The sequence below is a fragment of the Heterodontus francisci genome, chromosome 6 (assembly GCF_036365525.1).
Source record: "Heterodontus francisci isolate sHetFra1 chromosome 6, sHetFra1.hap1, whole genome shotgun sequence".
In the NCBI taxonomy this organism is placed as follows: Eukaryota; Metazoa; Chordata; class Chondrichthyes; order Heterodontiformes; family Heterodontidae; genus Heterodontus; species Heterodontus francisci.
Genome location: NC_090376.1, coordinates 121,077,678 through 121,100,715, shown reverse-complemented (window position 1 = coordinate 121,100,715; position 23,038 = coordinate 121,077,678). Strand labels below are relative to the sequence as shown.

At 42.7% G+C, this 23,038-nt stretch overlaps 1 protein-coding gene across 11 annotated transcripts in view; it reads right to left on the bottom strand.

Moving 5' to 3' along the window:
• Nucleotides 1–3,493: 3,493 nt before the first annotated feature.
• tmtc4 (transmembrane O-mannosyltransferase targeting cadherins 4) overlaps nt 3,494–23,038 on the bottom strand; it is a 29,649-nt gene continuing 10,104 nt past the window's right edge. For 2 of the 11 annotated variants that reach the window (XM_068034202.1, XM_068034203.1), the window contains exons 6-18: nt 22,404–22,501; nt 22,179–22,271; nt 19,227–19,388; nt 17,765–17,967; nt 17,091–17,265; nt 16,841–16,972; nt 16,082–16,161; nt 15,851–15,958; nt 14,376–14,517; nt 13,433–13,547; nt 9,121–9,233; nt 6,834–6,903; nt 3,494–5,160 (exon numbers count right to left, since the gene is read on the bottom strand). In XM_068034202.1, the coding sequence (XP_067890303.1) occupies nt 5,018–5,160; nt 6,834–6,903; nt 9,121–9,233; nt 13,433–13,547; nt 14,376–14,517; nt 15,851–15,958; nt 16,082–16,161; nt 16,841–16,972; nt 17,091–17,265; nt 17,765–17,967; nt 19,227–19,388; nt 22,179–22,271; nt 22,404–22,501 (1,634 nt within the window). In that variant the 3' untranslated portion in view covers nt 3,494–5,017. Of the gene's footprint in view, nt 5,161–6,833; nt 6,904–9,120; nt 9,234–9,951; nt 10,283–10,935; nt 11,087–13,432; nt 13,548–14,371; nt 14,518–15,850; nt 15,959–16,081; nt 16,162–16,840; nt 16,973–17,090; nt 17,266–17,764; nt 17,968–19,226; nt 19,389–22,178; nt 22,272–22,403; nt 22,502–23,038 lie in introns of those variants that run through there. The other 9 variants (XM_068034204.1, XM_068034206.1, XM_068034207.1 and 6 more) reach the window with 9 other exon arrangements.

Here is a 23,038-nt window from a genome sequence, read left to right as displayed (position 1 = left end):
CAGTTTCTGGTCAATGGTAACCCCCAGGATATTAGTGGGGGAGTCAGTGATGGTAATGCCATTGAACATTAATGGGAGATGGTTAGATTCTCTCTTGTTTGAGATGGTCATTCCTGGTACTTGTATGGCGTGAATGTTACTTACCACTTATCAGCCCACCCTGAATGTTGTCCAGGTCTTGCTGCATATGGACATATGAGTGCGAATGGTGCTGAACATTGTGCAATCATCAGCGAACATCCCCACTTCTGACCTTATGACGATGGAGGGAAGGTCATTGATGAAGCAGCTGAAGATGGTTGGGCCTAGGACACTACCCTGAGGAATTCCTGCAGTGATGTCCTCGGACTGAGATGATTCCAACAACTACAACCATCTTCTTTTGTGCTGGGTATGACTCCAACCAGTGGAAAGTTTTCCCCCTAATTCCCATTGACTCCAGTTTTGCTAGGGCTCCTTGATGCCGCACTTGGTCAAACGCTGCCTTGATGTCAAACAGCCGTCACTTTCACCTCACCTCTCGAGTTCAGCTCTTTTGTCTATGTCTGAACCAAGGCTGTAATGAAGTCAGGAGCTGAGTGGCCCTGGCAGAACCCAAACTGAGCATCAGTGAGCAGGTAATTGCTGAGTAAGTGCCGCTTGATAGCACTGTCGATGACCCCTTCCATCACTTTGCTGATAATTCAGAGTAGACTGATAGGGTGGCAATTGGCCAGGTTGGATCTGAGCTGCTTTTTGTGGACAGGACTTACCTGGGCAGTTTTCTACAATTCTTGGTAGATGCCAGTGTTGTAGCTGCACTGGAACACCTTGGCTAGGGGCGTGGCTAGTTCTGGAGCACAAGTCTTCAGTACTATTGCCAAAGTGTTGTCAGGGTTCATAGTCTTTGCAGTATCCAGTGCCATCAGCCATTTCTTGATATCACGTGGAGCGAATCGGATTGGCTGAAGACAGGCATCTGTGATGCTGGGGACCTCAGGAGGCGGCCGAGATGGATCATCCACTCAGCACTTCTGGCTGAAGATGGATGCAAATGCTTCAGCCTTGTCTTTTGCACTAATGTGCTGGGCTCCCCCATCATTGAGGATGGGGATATTTATGGAATCTCCACCTCCTGTTAGTTGTTTAATTGTCTACCACCATTCACTACTGGATGTGGCAGGACTGCAGAGCTTAGATCAGATCTGTTGGTTATGGGATCGCCTAGCCCTGTCTATTGCATGTTGCTTCTGCAGTTTGGCATGCAGGTAGTCCTGTGTTGTAATTTCACCAGGTTGACACCTCATTTTGAGATATGCCTGTTGCTGCTCCTGGCATGCTTTCCTGCACTCTTCATTGAGCCAGGGTTGGTCCCCAGGCTTGATGGTAATGGTAGAGTGGGGGATATGCCGGGCCATGAGGTTACAGAATACAATTCTGCTGCTGATGCTGATGGCCCACAGTGCCTCGTGGATGCGCAGTTTTGAGTTACTGGATGTATTCGAAATCTATCCCATTTAGCATGGTGGTAGTGCCACACAACACGATGGTGGGTACCCACAGTGTGAAAACGGGACTTTGTCTCCACAAGGACTGTGCGGTGATCACTCCTACCAGTACTGTCATGGACAGATGTATCTGTGATCGGTAGATTGGTGAGGACGAGGTCAAGTAGGTTTTTCCCTCTTGTTGGTTCCCTCACCACCTGTCGCAGACCCACACTAGCAGCTATGTCCTTTAGGACTCAGCCAGCTCGGTCAGTAGTGGTGCTACCGAGGCACTCTTGGTGATGGACATTGAAGTCCCCCACCCAGAGTACATTCTGTGCCCTTGCCACCCTCGGTGCTTCCTCCAAGTGGTGTTCAACATGGAGAAGCACTGATTCATTAGCCGGGGCGGGGTGGAGGTTGGAGGTGGTAATCAGCAGGAGGTTTCCTTGTCGATGTTTGACTTGATGCCATGAGACGTCGTGGGGTCTGGAGTCAACGTTGAGGACTCCCAGGGCAACGCCCTCTTGTCTGTATACCACTGTGCCGCCACCTCTGGTTGGTGTGTCCTGCTGGTGGGACAGGACATACCCGGGGATGGTGATGGTGGCGTCTCGGTATTTAACCCCGTTTTTTGTCAGGCTGTTGCTTGACTAGTCTGGGGGACAGCTCTCCCAATTTTGGCACAAGCCCCTATATGTTAGTAAGGAGGACTTTACAGGGTCGACAGGGCTGGGTTTGCAGTTGTTGTTTCCAGTGCCTAGGTCGATGCCGGGTAGTCCGTTCGGTTTCATTCCTTTTCTTAGCGGTGTGATACAACTGAGTGGCTTGCCAGACAATTTCAGAGGGCTCATATGTAGGCCAGACTCAGTAAGGATGCCACATTTCCTTCCCTAAAGGACATGAATGAACCAGATGGGTTTTTACAACAATCGACAATGGTTTCATGGTCACCATTAAGACTAGTTTATAATTCCAGATTTTTTTTATCAATTGAATTCAAATTTCACCATCTGCTGTGGCATTCGAACCCATGTCCCCAGAGAATTAGCCAGGGCCTCTGGATTACTAGTCCAGTGACATTACCACTAGGCCACTCCAACACCAGATGAACACTGGAAACAGAACCAATCTGCTACAAAATACTTCCTCCATATGACAGGATCAGAAACCATGTCACACACGTTTAATTTAGAGATACAGCACTGAAACAGGCCCTTCGGCCCACCGAGTCTGTGCCGACCATCAACCACCCATTTATACTAATCCTACACTAATTCCATATTCCTACCACATCCCCACCTGTCCCTATATTTCCCTACCACCTACCTATACTAGGGGCAATTTATAATGGCCAATTAACCTATCAACCTGCAAGTCTTTGGCATGTGGGAGGAAACCGGAGCACCCGGAGGAAACCCACACAGACACAGGGAGAACTTGTAAACTCCACACAGGCAGTACCCAGAATTGAACTCGGGTCGCTGGAGCTGTGAGGCTGCGGTGCTAACCACTGCGCCACTGTGCCGCACATAAAGTCACAGAGGACTTTATGGTTATGAAAGGGTTTCAATAGGAGAGACATAGAGATGTTTCCACCTGTACAGGAGACCAAAACTAGGTGCCATAAATATAAGATAATCACTAATAAATTCAATAGTGAATTCAGGAGAAACTTTTTACCCAGGGAGTGGTGAGAATGTGGAACTCACCACCACAAGGAGTGGTCGAAGAGAATAGCATAGATGCATTTAAGGGGAATCTGGATAAACGCGAGGGAGAAAGGAATAGAATGTTATATCAATAGGGTGAAATGAAGAGGAGTGGGAGGCAGCTTGTGCGGAGCACACACACCAGCACAGACTAACTGGGCCGAATGGCCTGTTTCTGCACTGTAAATTTGATGTAATTCTATCAAGGAAAATCTACTTATTTTTGTGTTTCAGTAAGAGGTGAGGTAGACACCAGTTACCACTCTTGAAATTGGTCACATTACAAACATTTAACCTAACAAAATAGAACAAAGGTTGGATGTAAAAGCATATTTTAATGACAATATAAATGTTTTACATGTTAAAATATGTACAATTCAAAACATGCCATTAATATACTCACTGGATAACTAAGTTTCATTATAAACTCACTGTTTGCTTAAATGTTCTCTCCCGATTTTAGGAATTCTCAAGGTGATCCAAATGAAGGCACATTTATAAACAGTGTAAGATACTTTAGCAAATTGAAAAGATTGAATGCTTTCATTCAGTATCTTTCAGGTGCTGATGGGGTCTTGCTGTGATTTCTCTACATCTCTTTTCAATGATCACAAGAAACAGGTTTCAAACTGGGAAAACTAAACAGAAGCCAGTTGCTCCCTGCTCTCTTCTATCACAAACATCATCCGCTTTGGACCCAAGAAAGGTCGATCAGACTGTTTTCTAAATGGTGAGAAGCCATGCACTGTGGAGAGATTTAGGGATCTAAGTACAGAAATCACAAGAAGCTAGTGGACAGGTACAAAATAAAATTGAAAGGGCTAATGGAATGTTGACCATTAATCTCAAGTGGTCTGGAATACAAAGGGCTGAATGTTAGGCTACAGTTGTATAAAAGTTCTGGTTAGACCCCATTTAGAGTCCTGCATTCAGTTCTGGGCACCGCACCTGAGGAAGTATATATTAGCCTTGGAGGGGGTGCAGCACAGATTCACCAGAATGATACCAGGGCTCAAAGGCTTAAATTATGAGGAAAGTTGCATAGACTGGGCTTCTATTCCTTCCAGAATAGAAGATTAAGGGGGAATTTAACTGAAGTGTTTAAGATGATTAAAAGGAGTTGATATGGTAGATAGAGAGAAACTATTCCCTCTGATTGGGGGGAGTCCAGAACAAGGGAGCAGAACTTAAAATTAGAGCCAGGCCGTTCAGGGGTGATGTCAAGAAGCACTTCTTCACACAATGGGGAGTGGAAATCTGGAACTCTCTCCCACAAAGAGCTGTTGAGGCTGAGGTTCAAATGAAAATTTTAAGACTAAGATTAATAGATTGTCATTGGGTGAGGGTATTAATGGTTACAGAATGAAGACGGGTAAATGGAGTTAAGATACAGATCAGCCATGATCTAATTGAATGGCGGATCAGGCTCGAGGGGCTGAATGGCCTCCTCTTCCTGTTCCTATGTATGCTACCTCCTGTGCATCTGGGTTAAAACTCATGACATTCTACAATTTGTGATCAAAGGGGTTTATCATCAGATTCTGGCAATGCTATCCCAGATTCAAAACTCTCAGTGTCTGTCAATATTTGGAATTTGACTGGGGTTTCCAAGAAGCTGAGTCAATCACAACATTTAAGAGGGAATTAAGCAAACATTTGAAGAGGAAGGGTACAGGGAAGCACAACTAAGCAGATGTGGAATGAGCGTTGTCACAGTACAAACATTATGGCTTACACTGAGATTGCTTTGGGAGTCTCATTCACTAGTGTTGCAGTTAACCATTTTCTAACAGTGAGAACTTATAATTTTAGTTATCCTTCAACTTTCTCCCATTATTGTCAGCCTTTCTTCACTTGTTCAAGTTTTTTCTTCAGCAAGTTGTAGTTCTCCACGATCCCCGGCGAGGCTGGATCAAGCCTCAGAGCAAGCTTGTATTGTTCACTGGCCAGATCGAGTCTCCCCCAGCGATGGTAAAGTACAGCTGCAGCCGAAGCACAAACTTTCCATTACTCAAACATGGTTAAAATGTATTTGGGTTGCAGACTGGTGTTCTAGGATAAAGGACTAGTAAATGAGTGGAGAAGCTGTGCTTGTTCTCCTTGGAACAGAGTACACTAAGAGGAGATTTAATAAAGGTATTCAAAATTATGAAGAGCTTTGATAGTTTCTCCTTCGTTACTCTGTTTCTACTGGTAGGTGGGTTGGTAACTAGAGGACACAGATTTAAGATAATTGGCAAAAAACTCTGGGGGAGAAATTTTTTTATTTTTTAAAATGCGAGTTGTTGTGATCTGGAATGTGCTGCCTGAAAGGGCAGTGGAAGCAGATTCAATAACAACTTTCAAAAGGGAATTGGATAAATATTTGAAAAGGAAAAAATTGCAGGGCTATGGGAAAAGAGCAGAGGGAGTGGGACCAATGGGAAAGGTCTTTCAAAGAGAAAGCACAGGCACGATGGACAAATGGCCTCCTTCTGTGCCATGTGATTCTACGATTCAGTATGAGCTGCATGTGAGATTTTGCTTCAAGTGTACTACTGGGTAAATATAAAGGGAGTTTTATCTTTTATTTAGTAAATCCATACATATCTGTTCAATAATAATGGGTCTGTAGATGCTCTGCCTGTTTACAGGTATACACTTGAGGTTTTTGCTCGAAGGAAAAGCCATTTTCCCCACTAATTATCAACCTATAGTTAGAATAGACAGCAAATCCTCCTGATGTCTTTGATAACTCTCCTGTGAAGCAGCTTGGGACGTTTTACAACATTAAAGGTGCTATATAAATGTAAGGTGTTGTTGTGCAATGAGTCATGTCTTTCGCTTAACAACTCTCTCATTGCACAGCAACAAGTTGCATTTATATAGCACCTTTAACATAGTTAAATGTCCCAAGCTGCTTCACAGGAGAGTTATCAAATTTTGTTTGATAACGAGCTATGTTAGGAGATATTAAGACAAATAACCAAAAGCTTGGTCAAAGAGGTAGGTTTGACGAAACGAGGAGGAGAGAGAGGCAGAGAGGTTTATGCAGAGAATTCCAGAGCTTAGACGCTTGACAGCTGTAGGCATGACCACCAATGTTGGAGCGATTAAAATCCGGGGTGCACAAGATGTCAGAATAGAAAGAACGCAGAGATCTCGGAGGGTGTGGAGGACATTACAGAGATAGGGAGGGGCGAGACCACAGAGGGATTTGAAAATAAGGATGAGAATTATAAAACCAGGACATTGTTGGACCGGGAGCCAATATAGGTCAGCGAGCACAAGGGTGATAGGTGACTGGGACTTGATGCAAGTTAGGATAGCAGCCACAGTGCAGTTCTTAATAGACATTAGGTCACAACACTGCCACACTTTGATTGGCAACAAATATTCTTTGGATGCATAGTAAAAATCATTATAAAATGTATTTACTTTCAGGGTTCACTGAATTCGTATTTTTTAATGTTAATTTATCAGTAATAATACAACCATCAGTATTTTGTCTATCTTTAAGCAATTACAAGGAATGCTAGAGACTATTAACAGGATAAAATAATATTCTCCATACAGTAACAAAATCTGGAAGATATACTGGTACAACTTTGCTAGTAAAAGCAGCAAGTAGTTTGAAATACGTTCAAGGTTTCAGTTGCTTAGAAATGAAACCTACCTAAATTTCCACGGTAGCTTGCTATGGTAGGATTAATCTGAATTGCTTTTAGAAACAGACCTTCAGATTCCTGTATATACAAAAACAGTTAACAGTTCACACACGTTTAAAGGTAAAATCTTAAAATTATGAACTTAAAGAAAAGCTACAGAATAAGGTCCATATCAAATGAATTGTCAAGAATAAAGTTAATTACACCATGACTATGTGCCAGTTCTGTTGCTTCCATTAGTTACATGTCTGTGTTCTGTTATTGTGGTTTTTAATTATTGACAGCAGTGGCTCAGTGGGTAGCGCTCTCACCTATGAATCAGAAGGTTGTAGGCTCAAGTCCCACTCCAGAGATTTGAGCACAAAATACAGGCTGACACTCCATCCAGTGCAGTACTGAGGGAGTGCTGCACTGTTGGAGGTGCTGTCTTTCAGATATGTTAAATTGAGTCCCTTCCTGCCCTCTCAGGTGGACGTAAAAGGTCCCAGGGCCACTATTTAGAAGAGAGATGGAGTTCTCTCCAGTGTCCCAGCCAGTATTTATTCCTCAAAACGACATCACAAAAAAACAGATTATCTGATCATTATCATGTTCCTGTTTGTGGGAGCTTGCTGTGCGGGAATTGGCTGCCATGTTTCCCATATTACAGCAGTGACTCCATTTCAAAAGTACTTCACTGGCTGTAAAGCGCTTTGGGACATCCTGAAGAACTCTGTATAAATGAAAGTCTCTCTTAGTTATGAACTGCAGAATTAAAGCACAATTGCCAACTTCTTGCAAACATACCTTCAGGCACACAACATTGTCAGTTATTATGGGGTATAAGGTGTCACATTGCTGAGAACAATTTGTTACCTTTCCTAAAGCATTAATTATGTCAAATCAAGAAACATAAAAGGAATCTGGTTTAAAAAAAACTTGCATTTATACAACACCTTTCATAACCTCCCAAAACACCTGCTCTTCAAAATAGTGCCATGGGATCTTTTATGTCAGAAGAAGCCTCAATTTAATGTCTCAACTGGAAGACGGCACCTCCAACAGTGCAGCACTCCCTCAGCATTGCACTGTGAGTGACAGCCTGGATTTTGTGCTCAAGTCCCTGATGTAGGGATCAGTGTTGGGACCCTTGCTTTTCCTGATATATATTAATGACCTAGACCTTGGTGTACAGGGCACAATTTCAAAGTTTGCAGACGATACGAAACTTGGAAGCATTGTGAACTGTGAGGAGGATAGTGTAGAACTTCAAAAGGACATATACAAGTTGGTGGAATGGGCAGACAGGTGGCAGATGAAGTTCAATGCAGAGAAATGTGAAGTAATTCATTTTGGTAGGAAGAACATGGAGAGACAATATAGAATAAAGGGTACAATTCTATGCAGGAGCATAGGGAACTGGGTGTATATGTGCATAAGTCATTGAAGATGGCAGGACAGGTTTAGAGAGCAGTTAATAAAGCATACAGTATCCTGGGCTTTATTAATAGGGGCATAGAGTACAAGGGCAAGGAAGTTATGTTGAACTTGTACAGGACACTAGTTCAGCCTCAGCTGGAGTATTGCGTCCAGTTCTGGGCACCGCACTTTAGGAAAGACGTGAGGACACTGAAGACCGTACAGAAAAGATACACGAGAATGGTTCCAGGGATGAGGAATTTCAGTTATGAAGATAGATTGGAGAAGTTAGGACTGTTTTCCTTAGAGAAGGCTGAGAGGTGATCTGATAGAAGTATTCAAAATCATGAGGGGTCTGGACAGAGTGGATAGAGAGAAATTGTTCCCACTCATGAAAGGATCGAGAACGAGTGGGCACAGATTTAAAGTATTTGGTAAGAGAAGCAAAAGTGACATGAGGAAAAACTTTTTCACACAGCAAGTGGTTAAGGTCTGGAATGCTCTGCCTGAGAGTGTGGTGGAGGCAGGTTCAATTGAAGCATTCAAAAGGGAATTAGTTATATGAAAAGGAAGAACGTGCAGGGTTATGGGGAGAAGGCAGGGGAATAAACTGAGGAAATTGCTGTTTCAGAGAGTCAGTGCGGACACGATCAGCCGGATGGCCTCATTTTGCACTGTAAGGATTCTGTGATGTGGGACTTGAACCCACAACCTTCTGACTCAGGAGCGAGCGTGCTACCCACTGAGCCATGGCTGACAGTATTTAAAATGTGAACCAATGGTTTGAAAACAGAATAAAAAGCACTTGACTTCACGTACCCGAGAGCAGAATTATGAGCGCGTTTCTTATACTTTAAAAATGAACGCGTACAAAGTTTCCAATTTGTGGCAACTCACCTTGTACTTTTTCAATTTACCGAGCACATTTGCAAATGAAAACATGATTGTGTGATCACTGGGTAGCAATTTTAGGGCTTCTTTTCCAACTGCTTCAGCTTGTGCTAAATTGCCTAATTATTAAAACAACACTGGTTTAGATATTAAAATAGCAGTTATTTACAGCAGTTGTAACTGGGGTATAATTTCCACTTCTTTATGCTTTTTTTTTTAAAGCAGATTACGGCCTAAAATTGCCTAACTGGTGCAAAAGATTGCAGAACTTTAAACACAAATTACATTCAGCACATATCTAATTTCTGCAACATTTGCCGTTAGTTTTAAAAGAGATTCTGCTGGACGCAGAGCCCCGCATACAAAACTGGCCACGCCCCCAGGCTGAATTAATTGACATGATGAGTTTCTGCTAATTGTGCTCATTTGTGGACCTTCCAGGAGGCACCAAACATTTAGCTGGATTTCTTTTTGGGTGCAGGAACACTAATAGGAATGTTTTGAAAGGTTTTGAATGATTTTTTTAAAGTTTACTAAGGAGCTGACTATTGTATCCCAATCGAACTAGAAAATGGTTCTGTATTTTTTTTAAAAGTCATTTTCCAGTAATTTCAAAGCAAGTTACTCAGAGATGATGGATTGACCTGTCATTTAAAATGCTTATTTTTTGTGATAAACCCAATCAAACTCCATCAAATTACTACTCTTAAATATATCAAGAAACATTTTAAAGCAAATTTTTTTGAAATATTGTTTTAAAACACTACTTGATTGTGCTGGCTTGCGGCAGATTTTGCATTTGGCAATATGTAAATGAGTTTGAGCAGAAAATTGAGGGGGAAAAAAACTTCTCGAAAAGGGAAAAATTTGTGACTGGATTGCTGATTGTGCCCAAAGCGGAAACTGTAACCCCATACATATATACAGTTTGCAGCAACTAAATTAACCTTTTGCGTAACTTACAATACAAATCTTGAAAACAGAGTTTATAGTAAATTCACTGTCAAACATTAATTTCAACTTTGTTTTTAATATTTGTTTTATTTTATTCATGCTTGATAGTCTCCTTCTCCCGAAGAGGTGTTCAACATAATGAAGGGTTTTGATAGAATACATTAGGAGAAACTGGCAGGAGGGTCGGTAATCAAAGGACACAGCTTTAAGGTAACTGGCAAAACAAAAGGGAGAAATGTTTTTACACAGTGAAGTTGTTGTGATCTGGAATGCGCTTCCTGAAAGGATGATGGAACTAGATTCAATGGAAACTTTCAAAAGGGAATTGGATAAATATTTGTACAGGTCAAATTCACAAGGTTATGCAGAAAGAGTAGGGTAAGTGGGACTAATTGATAGCTCTTTCAAGGAGCCAGCACAGGCACGATGCGCTGTCAAAGGCCCTCTTTCCTTTCTGTGCTGTGTAATTCTAAGTCATTGGCAGGAGAATGTACCAAAGTAATGTACATTTTAAAATAGAATGTTATGCTTGTGTTGTAGAAAATGCAGCAGAACCTCCTCAACATTCCAGCCTCACTGTGTGCAGGGGAGCATTGAAATGGTGGAAGGAGATAGAGCAGCAGAGCTCAAAATTATGTATTATCCCTCAAACTTCACTAAAAACAGATTATCTGGTCATGATCTCGTGGGTGCCTGTGGGAGCTTGCTGTGCACAAATTGGCTGCTGCGTTTCCTACATTACAACAGTTGGCTGCACAGCACTTTGGGATGTGCTGAGGTCATTAAAAGCACTATATAAACACCAAATTCTTTCTTTCTGATTGGTCTTGAAGAAATGCTTGTAATGGTTTTGATGCAATGTCTCACCCACTCAGTGGCAACTCCGGTGTAAACTTATCAGGTCCACGATCACCTGCTATCAGGAAGACCCGCTTGTACAAAAGCAATATACTGCAGATGCTGGAAATCTGAAATAGAGTCAGAAAATGCTGGAAATACTCAGCAGGTTAGGCAGCATCTGTGGAGAGAGAAACAGAGTTAACGTTTCAAGTCTGTGACCATTTTATCAGAACTTAAGGACATAAAACAGTGAGTTTTGGTAAATGTTTGTTTTTCAGACTGGAAGATGGTGGACAATGGTGTTCCCCAAGGGTCAATGCTAGGACCACTGTGTTTTTTGCTATACATAAATGACTTGGATCTTGGAACACAGAGTAGAATTTCAAATTTTTTTAATGATACCAAACTTGGAGGGGTGGCAAACAGTGAGGATGATACGAACTGCCTGCAACAGGACACAGATAAGCAAACAGAATGGACAGAGAAGTTGCTGATGGAATTTAATACAGAGAAGCGTAAGGCGATGCATTTTGCAAGAAGGGATAGGGTGAGGCAATATAGACTTAATGGCACAGTTCTAAAGAGCGTGCGGGACAGAGGGACCTGGGGGTACATGTGCATCGATCTTTGAAGGTGGCAGGACATATTGAGAGAGTAGTTAGCAAATCATATGGGATCTTGGGCTTCATAAATAGGGACATTAAGTACAATAGCAGGGAAATTATGCTGAACCTTTATAAAGCTCTGGTTAGACGCCAATTACAGTACTGCATCAAGGTCTGGTCATCACACCTTAAAGGGATCTTGAGAGGGTGCAGACAAGCTTTACCAGAATGGTTTCAGGGATGGGGGATTTTAGCTACAAGGTTTGTTTGGAAAAGCTGGGGTTGTTCTCCTTGGAGGAAAGGAGACTGAGGAGAGATTTGATAGCGGTGTACAAGATTATGACAGGCTTAGATATGTTAGACAACAAGATACTGTTCCCATTAACTGATGGCACAAGGCCTAGGAGACACAGATTGAAGGTTTTGGACAAGAGATGCAAGGGGAATGTGAGGAAGAACTTTTTTACGCAGCAAGTGGTAATGACCTGGAAGTCACTGCCCACAAGGGTGGTGGAAGCAGAGATAATCAATCATTTAAAAGGGAATTGGATGAGCACTCAAAGGAAATAAACTTGCAGGGCTATGAGGATTGAGCAGGGGAGTGGGACTGACTAGACAGCTCCACGGAGAGCTGGCATGGACTCGATGGGCTGAGTGGCCTCTTTCTGTGCTGTACATGACTCTATGAAACATTAACTCTGTTTTTCTCTCCATAGATGCTCCCTGCCCTGCTGAGTATTCCCAGCATTTTCTGTTTTTATTTAAGACCCATTTATACCAGGTTTATCCCACTTTGCAATGCAGCAGTTTCCACAATGTGGTTGCCATCAGGTAAACCTGCCCTTCAGGAATGGAAAGTACAAGCATCCCTCAGAGCCCAACGTAAAGAAGTAACCATTCCATACGACACTGTATTAAATTCCTCTCTTTCCCAACAACAACTAATTGCATTTATATAGCAACTTAACATTGTAAAACATCCCAAGGCGCTTTCACAGAAGCGTTTAAACAAAATTTAGCACCGGTATGGGGAAAATGGGAGCTGTAGCATTGTGACAGTCTTCATCTGAACCGTGCTGGGACCAGTGTTCTGGCGAGTCGTATTAACTAGAGCAGTAGAGAGGGCTTTAAACTAAATAATGGGGGCGAGGAATCAAGTGAGGGAAAATGTGATAAATTAAAAAGAGAGAGGACAAGGCAAGACAGCAAGGTAGCAGTAAGGGAATTGATAATCTTGAGTGTGGCCGGAAGGAACAGAGCATACAAACTTCAGAGTACGCCATCAGATAAGGCTAGAAGTTGCAAAAATAATAAAAGGCAGAATTTAAAGGCACTCTATCTGAATGCACACAGCATTTGCAACAAGGTAGATGAACTGACAGCACAAATAGAAGTAAACAGGTATGATCTCGGCCAGTATTTGTTGCCCATCCCTAATTGCCCTTGAGAAGGTGGTGGTGAGCTGCCTTCTTGAATCGCTGCAGTTTGTGTGATGTAGGTGCTCCCTCAGTGCTGTTAGGGAGGGAGTTCCAGGATTTTGATTAAGCGACAGTGAAGGAATGGTGATATACTTCCAGGTCAGGATGGTGTGAGAGTTGATGGGGAACTTGCAGATGGTGGTCTCCCCATGTATCTGCTGCCTTTGTCCTTCTAGGTGGTAGAGGTAGCGGGTTTGGAAGGTTAACTGATCTCAGCCAGTTGGTTTGCAACAGTTGCCTCAAGATAGACCAAAAGGACAAGAACAAGTAATCTTTTTAATTTTTTACCACATCCCTTATTGCTAAACAGGAAAAAGCCTGGAAATTTAAAAAAAAATCATCTTAACAATGAATTACTCAGAATTATTATCTTAAACTAAACTACCTAACTTCTACAAAGAAAGAAACAATACTGTACAAGTCTAGAACACAATCTGTTACCTGTGTTATCAAGTAATATGATTAAGTTATTCCAAGCCAGACTGTGGTTAGGTTTGAGAAGGGTAGCATTCCGCCAGGCGTTGAGAGCATCTACAGTCCGGTGCAGGTCTGCGTACTAAAAGCAAAAGGAAAGATTAAAAAACAGATGGCAGAAAAATTATATCACGTAATAAGTTGACATTTACCCAAAGTTTTATGGCCAATTGCTTCTTATTTCTAGCTCTAGTAATGCAGTGAATTTTATCACTGGAGTATAATCTTACATCTTCTGGTGACTGGCTGAAGGGCAACAGTGGTGGGAACCTGGAGATGTGTTAGTCACGGATCTACCCAAATGAGGATGTCTTCCAACCAGATAATGCAGGGTGAAAATGATAGGGGTGCGGTGTAATAAAGGAATATAAAAGCCACCCACAAATGTTAGTAAGCCACCGACAAAAGTAGAGGTGAAATGTTAGATTGGGTAGAATAGCTTGTGGAAATGTTACAAAACACAGAGCTGAAACAGAGCAAATACCCAACACTTAACTTTGAAATTACTCCATATAGAATTTACAGCACAGAAACTGGCCATTTGGCCCAACTGGATGGTTTAAACTCCACATGAGTGTCTTCCCACCCCATCAATATGTCCTTATATTCCTTTCTCCCTCATGTGCTTAACTAACTTCCTGTTAAATGTATCTACGCTATTCACCTCAAAGTCTCCCTGAGGTACGGAGTTCCACATTCTCACTACTCTCTGGGTAAAAAGGCTTGTCCTGAATTCCATATTGGATTTATTAATGACTGTCATATTTATGGCCCCTAGTTTTGGACTACGTCACAAGTAGACAAGTTATTCATGTGGAAACAATTTAAGTTTGTACTTCTGACAAGTACAAGGATGCTTTTATCATATTTAAATTCAGACACACTGACACCATATTTCAAACATACCTACCAGACGTCCTAAATTGTAATAGCAGTCTGGATATTTTTTTCTGTATTTTATTGCTGTCCAGTAACTCCTTTCAGCCTCTTCAAATTTGCTCAAACTATTCTGTACGATTCCTAGATTCATCCAGGCAGCAGCGAAATCAGGTCTGTGCATCAGAAACCAAGTGTGAAGATTAAATCCTCATGCTTTCAAAACAAGCTACGATTGAACAGAATTACATAGAATTAACAGCACAGAAACAGCCCATTCAGCCCATCTGGTCTATACTGGTGTTTATACTCCACATGAGCCCCCTCCCACCCCTCTACATCTCATCCTATTAAGAGCATAAGAAATAGGAGCAGAAGGCCATTTGGCCCTTTAGCCTCTCGGGCTTGCTCCACCAATCAATACCATCATGGTTGAAGTACCCCACCTACATCTTCCCAAACTATACCAATATCCCTTAATTCTCTTAGTCTCCAAAAATCTGCCTATCTCTGACTTGAATATACTCAATGACTGAATATCCACAGCCTTGTGGGACAGAATCCAAAGATTCACAATCCGTTGAATGAAGAAATTTCTCATCACCGTCCTAAATTGCCTATCCCTTATTCTAAGACTGTAACCCCATGTTCTAGGCTCCTCAGCCAAGGGAAACATCCTGCCTGTGTCAATCCTGTTAAGTCCCTTAAGAATTTTATGTTTCAATGAGATCAGCTCTTATTCATCTAAATTCCTGGGAATATAGGCGCATTCTACTCAATCTCTCCTCTCTCCATGGGTGGGACAGTGGCGCAGTGGTTAGCACTGCAGCCACACAGCTCCAGCGTCCCGGGTTCAGTTCTGGGTACTGCCTGTGCAGAGTTTGCAAGTTCTCCCTGCGACTGCATGGGTTTCCTCCGGGTGCTCTGGTATCCTCCCACATGCCAAAGATAGGGTTGATAGGTAAATTGGCCATCGTAAAAAAAAAAATTGCCCCTAGTGTAGGTCGGTGGTAGGAGAATTGAGGGAAGGTGGGGATGTGAGAGGGAAAAATAGGATTAATGTAGGATTAGTATAAATGGGTGGTTGATGGTCGGCGTAGACTCATTGGGCCAAAGGGCCTGTTTCAGTGCTGTATCGCTCTATGACTCTATTGGACAGACCTCTCATCCCAGTGAACCTTTGTTGCACTCCCTCTAGGGGTAGTATATCCTGCCTTAGGAAAGGAGACCAAAACTGCACGCAGCACTCCAGACAGTACTTCAGTAATCAAGGATTAACCTTCTACTCCTTTCTCCGTGTGTGTTTATCTAGCTTCACTTTAAATGCATCTATATTATGCACATCAATCCCTCCTTATGGTAGCAAATTCCATATTCTCAACAATCTATAGGTAAAGACGTTTCTCCTGAAATCCTTATTGGATTTATTAGTGACTAACAGTTATGACCCCTCGTTTTGGTCTCCCCCACAAATGAATTAATTAAAATTAAACATAAATTGAAACATACTGAATGGCTACAGCTCTGGAGAGTAGCTTCTCTGCTTCATGTAGCTCCTTCCTTTCCTTTAAGATGTTTCCGAGATTGTTCATAGCATGGACATACTTTGGATTGAGTCTGAAAAATAAAATGAAAAGTTTCTAAAATTTTCACCACAATTAAATTTGTTTCTATTTAAGGAGTGAACTTTGCACCTTCTATAATATAATTCTTAACTAATAAAACAAGGTGTGTGAATACCTAACAGCTTCTCTATAATACTGGATTGCAGATATCTCTTTTCCTCGGTCAGCTAGATTTTTGCCAACATTGTAGTGTACCTGCAGAAAAAAATGGCTTCATCAGTATTGAATGACAAGGGCTTCATAATGCACTCCAGTACACAGCGATTAACAGAGTCAGCTGTGGCTCAGTTGGCAGCACACTCGCCTCCGAGTCAGAAGGTTGTGGCTTGAGCACAAAATCTAGGCCGACAGTCCCAGCGCAGTACTGAAGGAGTGCTGCACTGTCAGAAGTACCGCCTTTTGGTTGAGACGTTAAACCAAGGCCCCGTCTACCTTCTCAGGTGGATGTAAAAAAAATCCTCTGGCACTAGTTTGAAGAGCAGGGGAGTTGTCCCCAGTGTCCTGGCCAATATTTGTCCCTCAAAACAACATCACTAAGAACAGATTATCTTATCATTATCACATTACTGTTTGTGGGAGCTTGCTGTGCACAAATTAGCTACCCCGTTTCCTACATTACAACAGTGACTACACTTCAGAAGTACTTCACTAGCTCTAAAGCGCTTTGAGACGTCCTGGGATTGTGAAAGGCGCTATAGAAATGCAAGTCTTTTAGTGCATGGGCAGCGTATTGAGCAAATTAAATTCAAATGTGCATAAAATTTCATTCATAATTTAGTCATTAAGAGTATTATCTTCCAATATTTTTCTAAATTAATTATTCCAGAAAATTTGCATTAAGTTCTTTTTATTCTTATTAAGCATCTTTTCTTACTTTGGCATTGAAGGGACATACTGACAAAGCACTTGTGAAAAGATTTTCTTCTGTCCTCCAATGGCAACTACGTCTGACACATTGCATAATATTCAGAATTACCAAGCCTGTCACAGCAACAGAGATGATGTTCTAAAGAAAATCACAAAGAGAAAATTAAAAAGTGCGATTCATAACCCATTTTAACCCTGCAATTTATGAAGCTTCCATTTGTTAACAGAGGGACGAGGAAGTAAAAATGTGTCCCTACCTTGATTCTCCTGCCTTGTCTCGACAAAATGCAAATTCCATAAGCTAATAGCATGCAGTAACCAGCACTGGAGAGATAGATAACCCTCTCTGCAATCACAAACCCTACTCTGAAGAAAATGTTTGATGCAGGAAGGAACGGGATGACCACAAGTGTGATTCCAGAGGCAAAGATTCTGTAAATGTATTCAAATACATTTGTTTACACATTATGTTTGCAGCTTAGAAAACGAATATCAGATCAACATGACAATATGGATTTTAGTTACCTTAAAAGTAGACACAGAGTTAAAAAGTCTTTTGGAGAGACAGCCAAGTTACCTTAACATTAGCCACATGCAAACACAAATATGCAAATCTTTTTAACATTTGCTTTGGGAGTTGAAGGGCAACATGCAAATCAAAGGTTTGCTCCTGGAATACAACCCAGCTAACGGTATTAAAAAGATTATCTCAGTTCCGCGCAGCAATCTGCAATGTACTGGGCAATGCAATAAGCAGGCAACATGCAAAAGAGAAAAAATTAGAGGAACCACTGACTGTGAGACCCTTAGCTCTAAACTCCCCAGCCAAGGGAAACATCCGCCCAGCATCGACCCCATCAAGCCCCTTAAAAGGAGTTTACTTCATTTGCAACTGGTAATGGTAAATATTTATCAAAACCAAACACCTTACCTTCTTTCATCTGTGTTGGTGGAGCATAAAGCTTGCCACATGATCCCGATAAGGAAGAACCAAAGTACGAGGGGGGCAAATATTCTAACGTCGCTGATTGATTTAATCAGAGGTAAACAGCCCATTGACCAATCAAAGCACAGCCACCAGGGATACACTAGTAGCCATGTGTTCAGAGAGTAGTAGTAATTATAATTAATAGCCTGATAAACAAAATAAACAAGAACATTAGCTTCTTAAAAAAAATTAATCCATTTCACCAAAAGCAATGCTAAATAACCAGGCTAGAATCAGTTGTATAACAGAGATGTATTTTACAACAAAAACAAAACCACCTTATCCAGTGAAAGACTGAAGCTGTTACTTCTTGTTTTATATATCAGGTGGCACTGGGAGAAGCTGCAAGGAGTGACAGCTCGTGACTTTGATACTGGTGGTGGTTGGGAGCACAGAAAATCTGGACAACTGGTACTGCAACACTAATGAGCAACTCACATTTTTGAATCATACAGCGCAGGAGGAGGCCATTCAGCCCATCGTGCCTGTGCCAGCTCTTTGAAAAATCTATCCAATTAGTCCCAATCCCCTGCTCTTTCCCCATAGCCCTGTAAATTTCGCATTTTCAAGTATTTATCCAATTCCCTTTTGAAAGTTACTATTGAATTTGCTTCCACTGCCCTTTCAGGCAGTGCATTCCAGATCACAACAATTCACCGCGTAAAAAAATTTCCCCCATGAATTATTTTTGCTAATTACCTCCAATCTGTGTCCTCTGGTTACTAACCAGTGGAACCGCCAATTGAAACAGTTTCTCCTTATTTACTCTAACAAAACCCTTCATAATTTTGAACACCTCTATCAAATTTCCTCTTAATATTCTCTGCCCTAAGGAGAACAATCCCAGCTTCTCCAGTCTCTGGACATAACTGAAGTCCCTGGGACCATTCCAATGAATCTCCTCAGCACCCTCTCCAAGGCCTCAACATCCTTCCTAAAGTGTGGTGCCTAGGATTGGGCGCAATACACCAGCTTAGGCCTAGCCAGTGATTTTATAAAGGTTTAGCCTAACTCCCAACATCAAAATCATTCCCCAAATGGAGAAATGCAAAAATACTGGCTACAAGGGTTAGGAAATACATACTTGGTAAAATTTGCGATATATAAAAACAGTACAAGATGCATGTAAGGGGAAGCTAGATAAGCACATGAGAGAGAAAGGAATAGACGTTTCTGCTGATAGGGTGAGATGACAAGGGGAGGGAGGAGGTTCGTGTGGAGCATAAACACCAGCACAGACCAACTGAGCTGAAATAGCTGTTTCTGTGCTGTAGATACAATGTAATATAATATATATTCACAACATGAATACTTAAAATTTAAATGCACTGGGTTGTGAACTATTTGACTTTGGATTACAAAAAAGCAGAGCACTTCACTTTCAAAAGTAGTGACCCCAGCTTACCCGCACAATAGCGCTGTCTGCAAAAGATGCTGGGTTATCCACTTCAGTGAAAGCTGGGGGGCCTGTGCCCATGATCCTCCAGCGGCAGTACAGCAGTGTGATTCCACCAGATGCCACCAGGAGAATTCGGGTCAAAAATCCTCTTTTCCACGGTAGAACTTTCTAAGAATCAGGCAAAAAAGAAACAGAAAACTTAACAAACCAGAGCAGCAAAATGTTTCCGAATATTATGAATTTCCTTTCCACATAAATGAACTGAAGCCCTCACGTAATTAGCTTTTATAACTTTACTGCTTTTTTAAAAAAAAACAGGAATGCATTCTTTTAATATAATTATATAGAATTTACAGCACAGAAACAGGCCATTTGGCCCAACTGGTGCATGCCAGTGTTTATGCTCCACACCAGCCTCCTCCGACCCCTCTTCATTTTGCCCTATCAGCATAGCCTTCCATTCCTTTCTCCCTTGTACAGACATTACAGAAGGAGGCCATTCGGCCCATCGAGTCCATGTCTCAACTAGCTTCCCCTCACCGCTCTCTGGGTAAAGACGTTTCTCTTGAATTTCCTATTGGATTTATTATTGACTATCTTATATTTATAGCTTCTAGTTTTGGTCTTTCCCAAAAGTGGAAACATCTTCTCTACATCTACCTGAATGACTTACAGTTTCGAGTCATCACAGGCCATTCTCAAACACTTGAGCTGGCTCAAGTTGCATTGTAGATCCCTCGGTGCTGCTTGTCTCCCTACAACCTCACATTTATTTTAAATAAACAGAAAAGAAAACTTTACAGAAACAAAACTTCCAGTTCAACGGTGTTTTTTGATGAAGAAAGGGATGGAACAGCTGGAACCCTCAGACCCATTACACATTTCCCAACTGGAAGACAACAGGAGAGGCCCAAGACCAGAATGGAATGTGCATGGGCATACATAGAAATAAAAGGAATAGGAGCAGGAGTAGACCATTCGGCCCTTCGAGCTTACTCCGCCATTCAGTAAGATCATGGCTGATCTTCTATCTCAGCTACACCTTCCCACACTATCCCCATATCCCTGGATTTCCTCAGCATCCAAAACTTTATTGACCTCTGTTTTGAATACATACAGCAATTGAGCATCCACAGCTCTCTGGGAAAGAGAATTCCAGAGATCCACAACCCTTTAAGTGAAAAAAATTATTCCTCATCTCATCCTAACTGGCTGACCCCTTATTCTGACACTGTGACCCCATGATCTAGACCCTCCAGCCAGAAGGAAACAACCTCTCAGCAGCTACCCTGTCAAGCCCCTCGAGGTTAGTATATGTTTCAATGAGATCACCTCTCATTCTTCTAAACTCTAGAGAATACAGACCTAGTCTACTCAATCTCTCCTCACAGGACAATCCCCTCTTCCCAGGAATCAGTCTGGGTTGGGAGTTGAAGTGGGGAGAAAAGTGAGAACATAAAATGAGGGAAGAAGGAAAACAAAACCTTACACAACAACAACTTGCTTTTATAGTGCCTTTAACTTGGTAAAATGTACCAAGGTGCTTCACTTGACACCAAGTCACATAAGGAGATATTAGGGGCAGGTAACCAAAATGTTGGTCAAAAAGGTAGGTTTTAAAGAGCATCATAAAGGAGGAGAGAGAAGAGGAGGAGAGTTTTAGAGAGGGAATTCCAGAGCTTAGGGTGAAGGTAGGCGAAGGCACGGCCACCAATTGTGGAGCGATAAAAATCGGGAGAAGTGCGAGAGGCCAGAATTAGAGGAGTGCAGAGATCTCGGAGGGTTGTGGGCTGGAGGAGATTACAAAGATAGGGAGGGGCGAGGCCCTGGTGGGATTTGAAAACAAGGATGAGAATTTTAAATTTGAGGTGTTGCCAGAGTGGCAGCCAATGTAAGTCAGCGAGCACAAGGGTGTTGTTTGAATGGAATCTGGTGCAATTTAGGACACAGGCAGCAAAGTTTCAGCTAAGCTCAGGGCTGAGATTTTACCCTTGACGGACGGGAGCCGTCCACTGACTGAAAAGTCAGTGGCGAACCCGCTTCCGCCTGGCCTGGGGATCCGACCCGTATTTTGCAGGTCCCCAGTTTTTAATTGGCCTGAGGCAGGACTTCCACCTGCTTGAGGCAGGATGTCCTGTCTAATAGAGCTGCCAGCCGGCAGCTCTTAGTCCCAGCAGCGCACTGGGAGCAGTGGCGACTGCTGGGACTGCAGCCCAGCTACCCGAAGATGTCGGGGAGCCCGAAACCAAGGTTACGTTTTGGTTGCGTCGCCGAGGGTGATCAGTCGGGCCCCGGCAAGGCAAGGGTGGTCGATTGAGGGGACGGGGGGAGGGTGTATTGGGTGTTGGGGGTGGTTGGGACAGCGGGGGTGGCCCTCCATCGGGTACAGGGTGCCTGATCATGAAGCCACCCCCCTCGTCCCCCCACCCTCAACCCAAGCCATCAGACAGCCCCCTACCTTTGTCAGCCAGCTTCTCTTGCCCTACCGGCCATGGGTAAAATCTCCATGGCGGTGGGCGGAGGCCCTTAAGTGGCCACTTAAGGGGCTCGATTGGCCTGAGGCAGACTGGCCGTTTTTCCCTTCCGCCATCCTGTGTAATGCGGTGACGGAGGCAGGAGCGGGTGGGGAAGGGCCCCCTGAGCCTCCCACTCCATTTTATGCCCCCCACCCGCTACCTTCCCACTCTTTGGGGGATTGTAAAATTCAGCCCCAGATTTACAGTGGGTGCAAGTTGGGACAGGGAGCCAGAGAGCAGTGGAATGGTCCAGTCTGGAGCTAACAAAGGCAATGATAAGGGTTTCAGTAGCTGATGAGCTGAAGCAGGGAGGAGAAGGGCAATGTTACCGAGGCGGAACTAGGCAGTCTTCGTGATGGAGTGGATATGGGGTCGGAAGCTCAGCTCAGGGTCAAATTGGAAACAAATCCACGGGGGAAATATTCTAAAGTCATAGTTTTACCTCAGACATATTGTCTTTTCGTAACAATGCCATGCCTAGTTGCAGGATATCCATTTTGCAGATCACAAGCGCATCAAACACTGTATTCACACCCTGTGAGTACGGACAAATGAGATTAATAAACCTGCATTCAGCTAGTAAATTCCCAACAGCAACTTAAACAGACTGAAGGCCAGCAAAGCACAAACATGTATTTTTCCACCTCAATAACTGACACTTTCTCACCAGGACTGTGATACCCTGTTCTTTGCAAAGCATCGCTACTGCACAAAGCAACAAGCTGACAAAGATCCAGTGAAAGGAGAATTCTCCTACTGCATCATCTGAAAAAGAATCAGTGCAATAATTGGTCTTAATTCCGATTTAGTAGATAACACCACTGCAAAAGTAACAACTTTATTGATAGGGGTGCATATGCATAGATCTTTGAAGGTGGCAGGACAGGTTGAGAGAGTGGTTAGTAAAGCATATGGGATCTTGGGCTTCATAAATAGAGACACTGAGTCCAAAAGCAGAGAAGTTATGCTGAACCTTTATAAAGCTCTGCTCGGCCCCAACTGGAATATTGTGTCCAGGTCTGGTCACCACACTTCAGGAAGGATGAGAGGGTCCTTGAGAGGATATAGAGGAGATTACCAGAATGGTTCCAGGGATGGAGGATTTTAGTTACAAGGTTAGGTTGGAAATAAAAACAGAAAGTGCTGGAAATACTCAGCACATCTGGCAGCATCTGTGGACAGAGGAATAGAGTTAACGTTTCAGGTCTGTGACCTTTTTGATGTTCTGATGAAAGGTCACAGACCTGAAACATTAACTCTATTCCTCTGTCCACAGATGCTGCCAGATGTGCTGAGTATTTC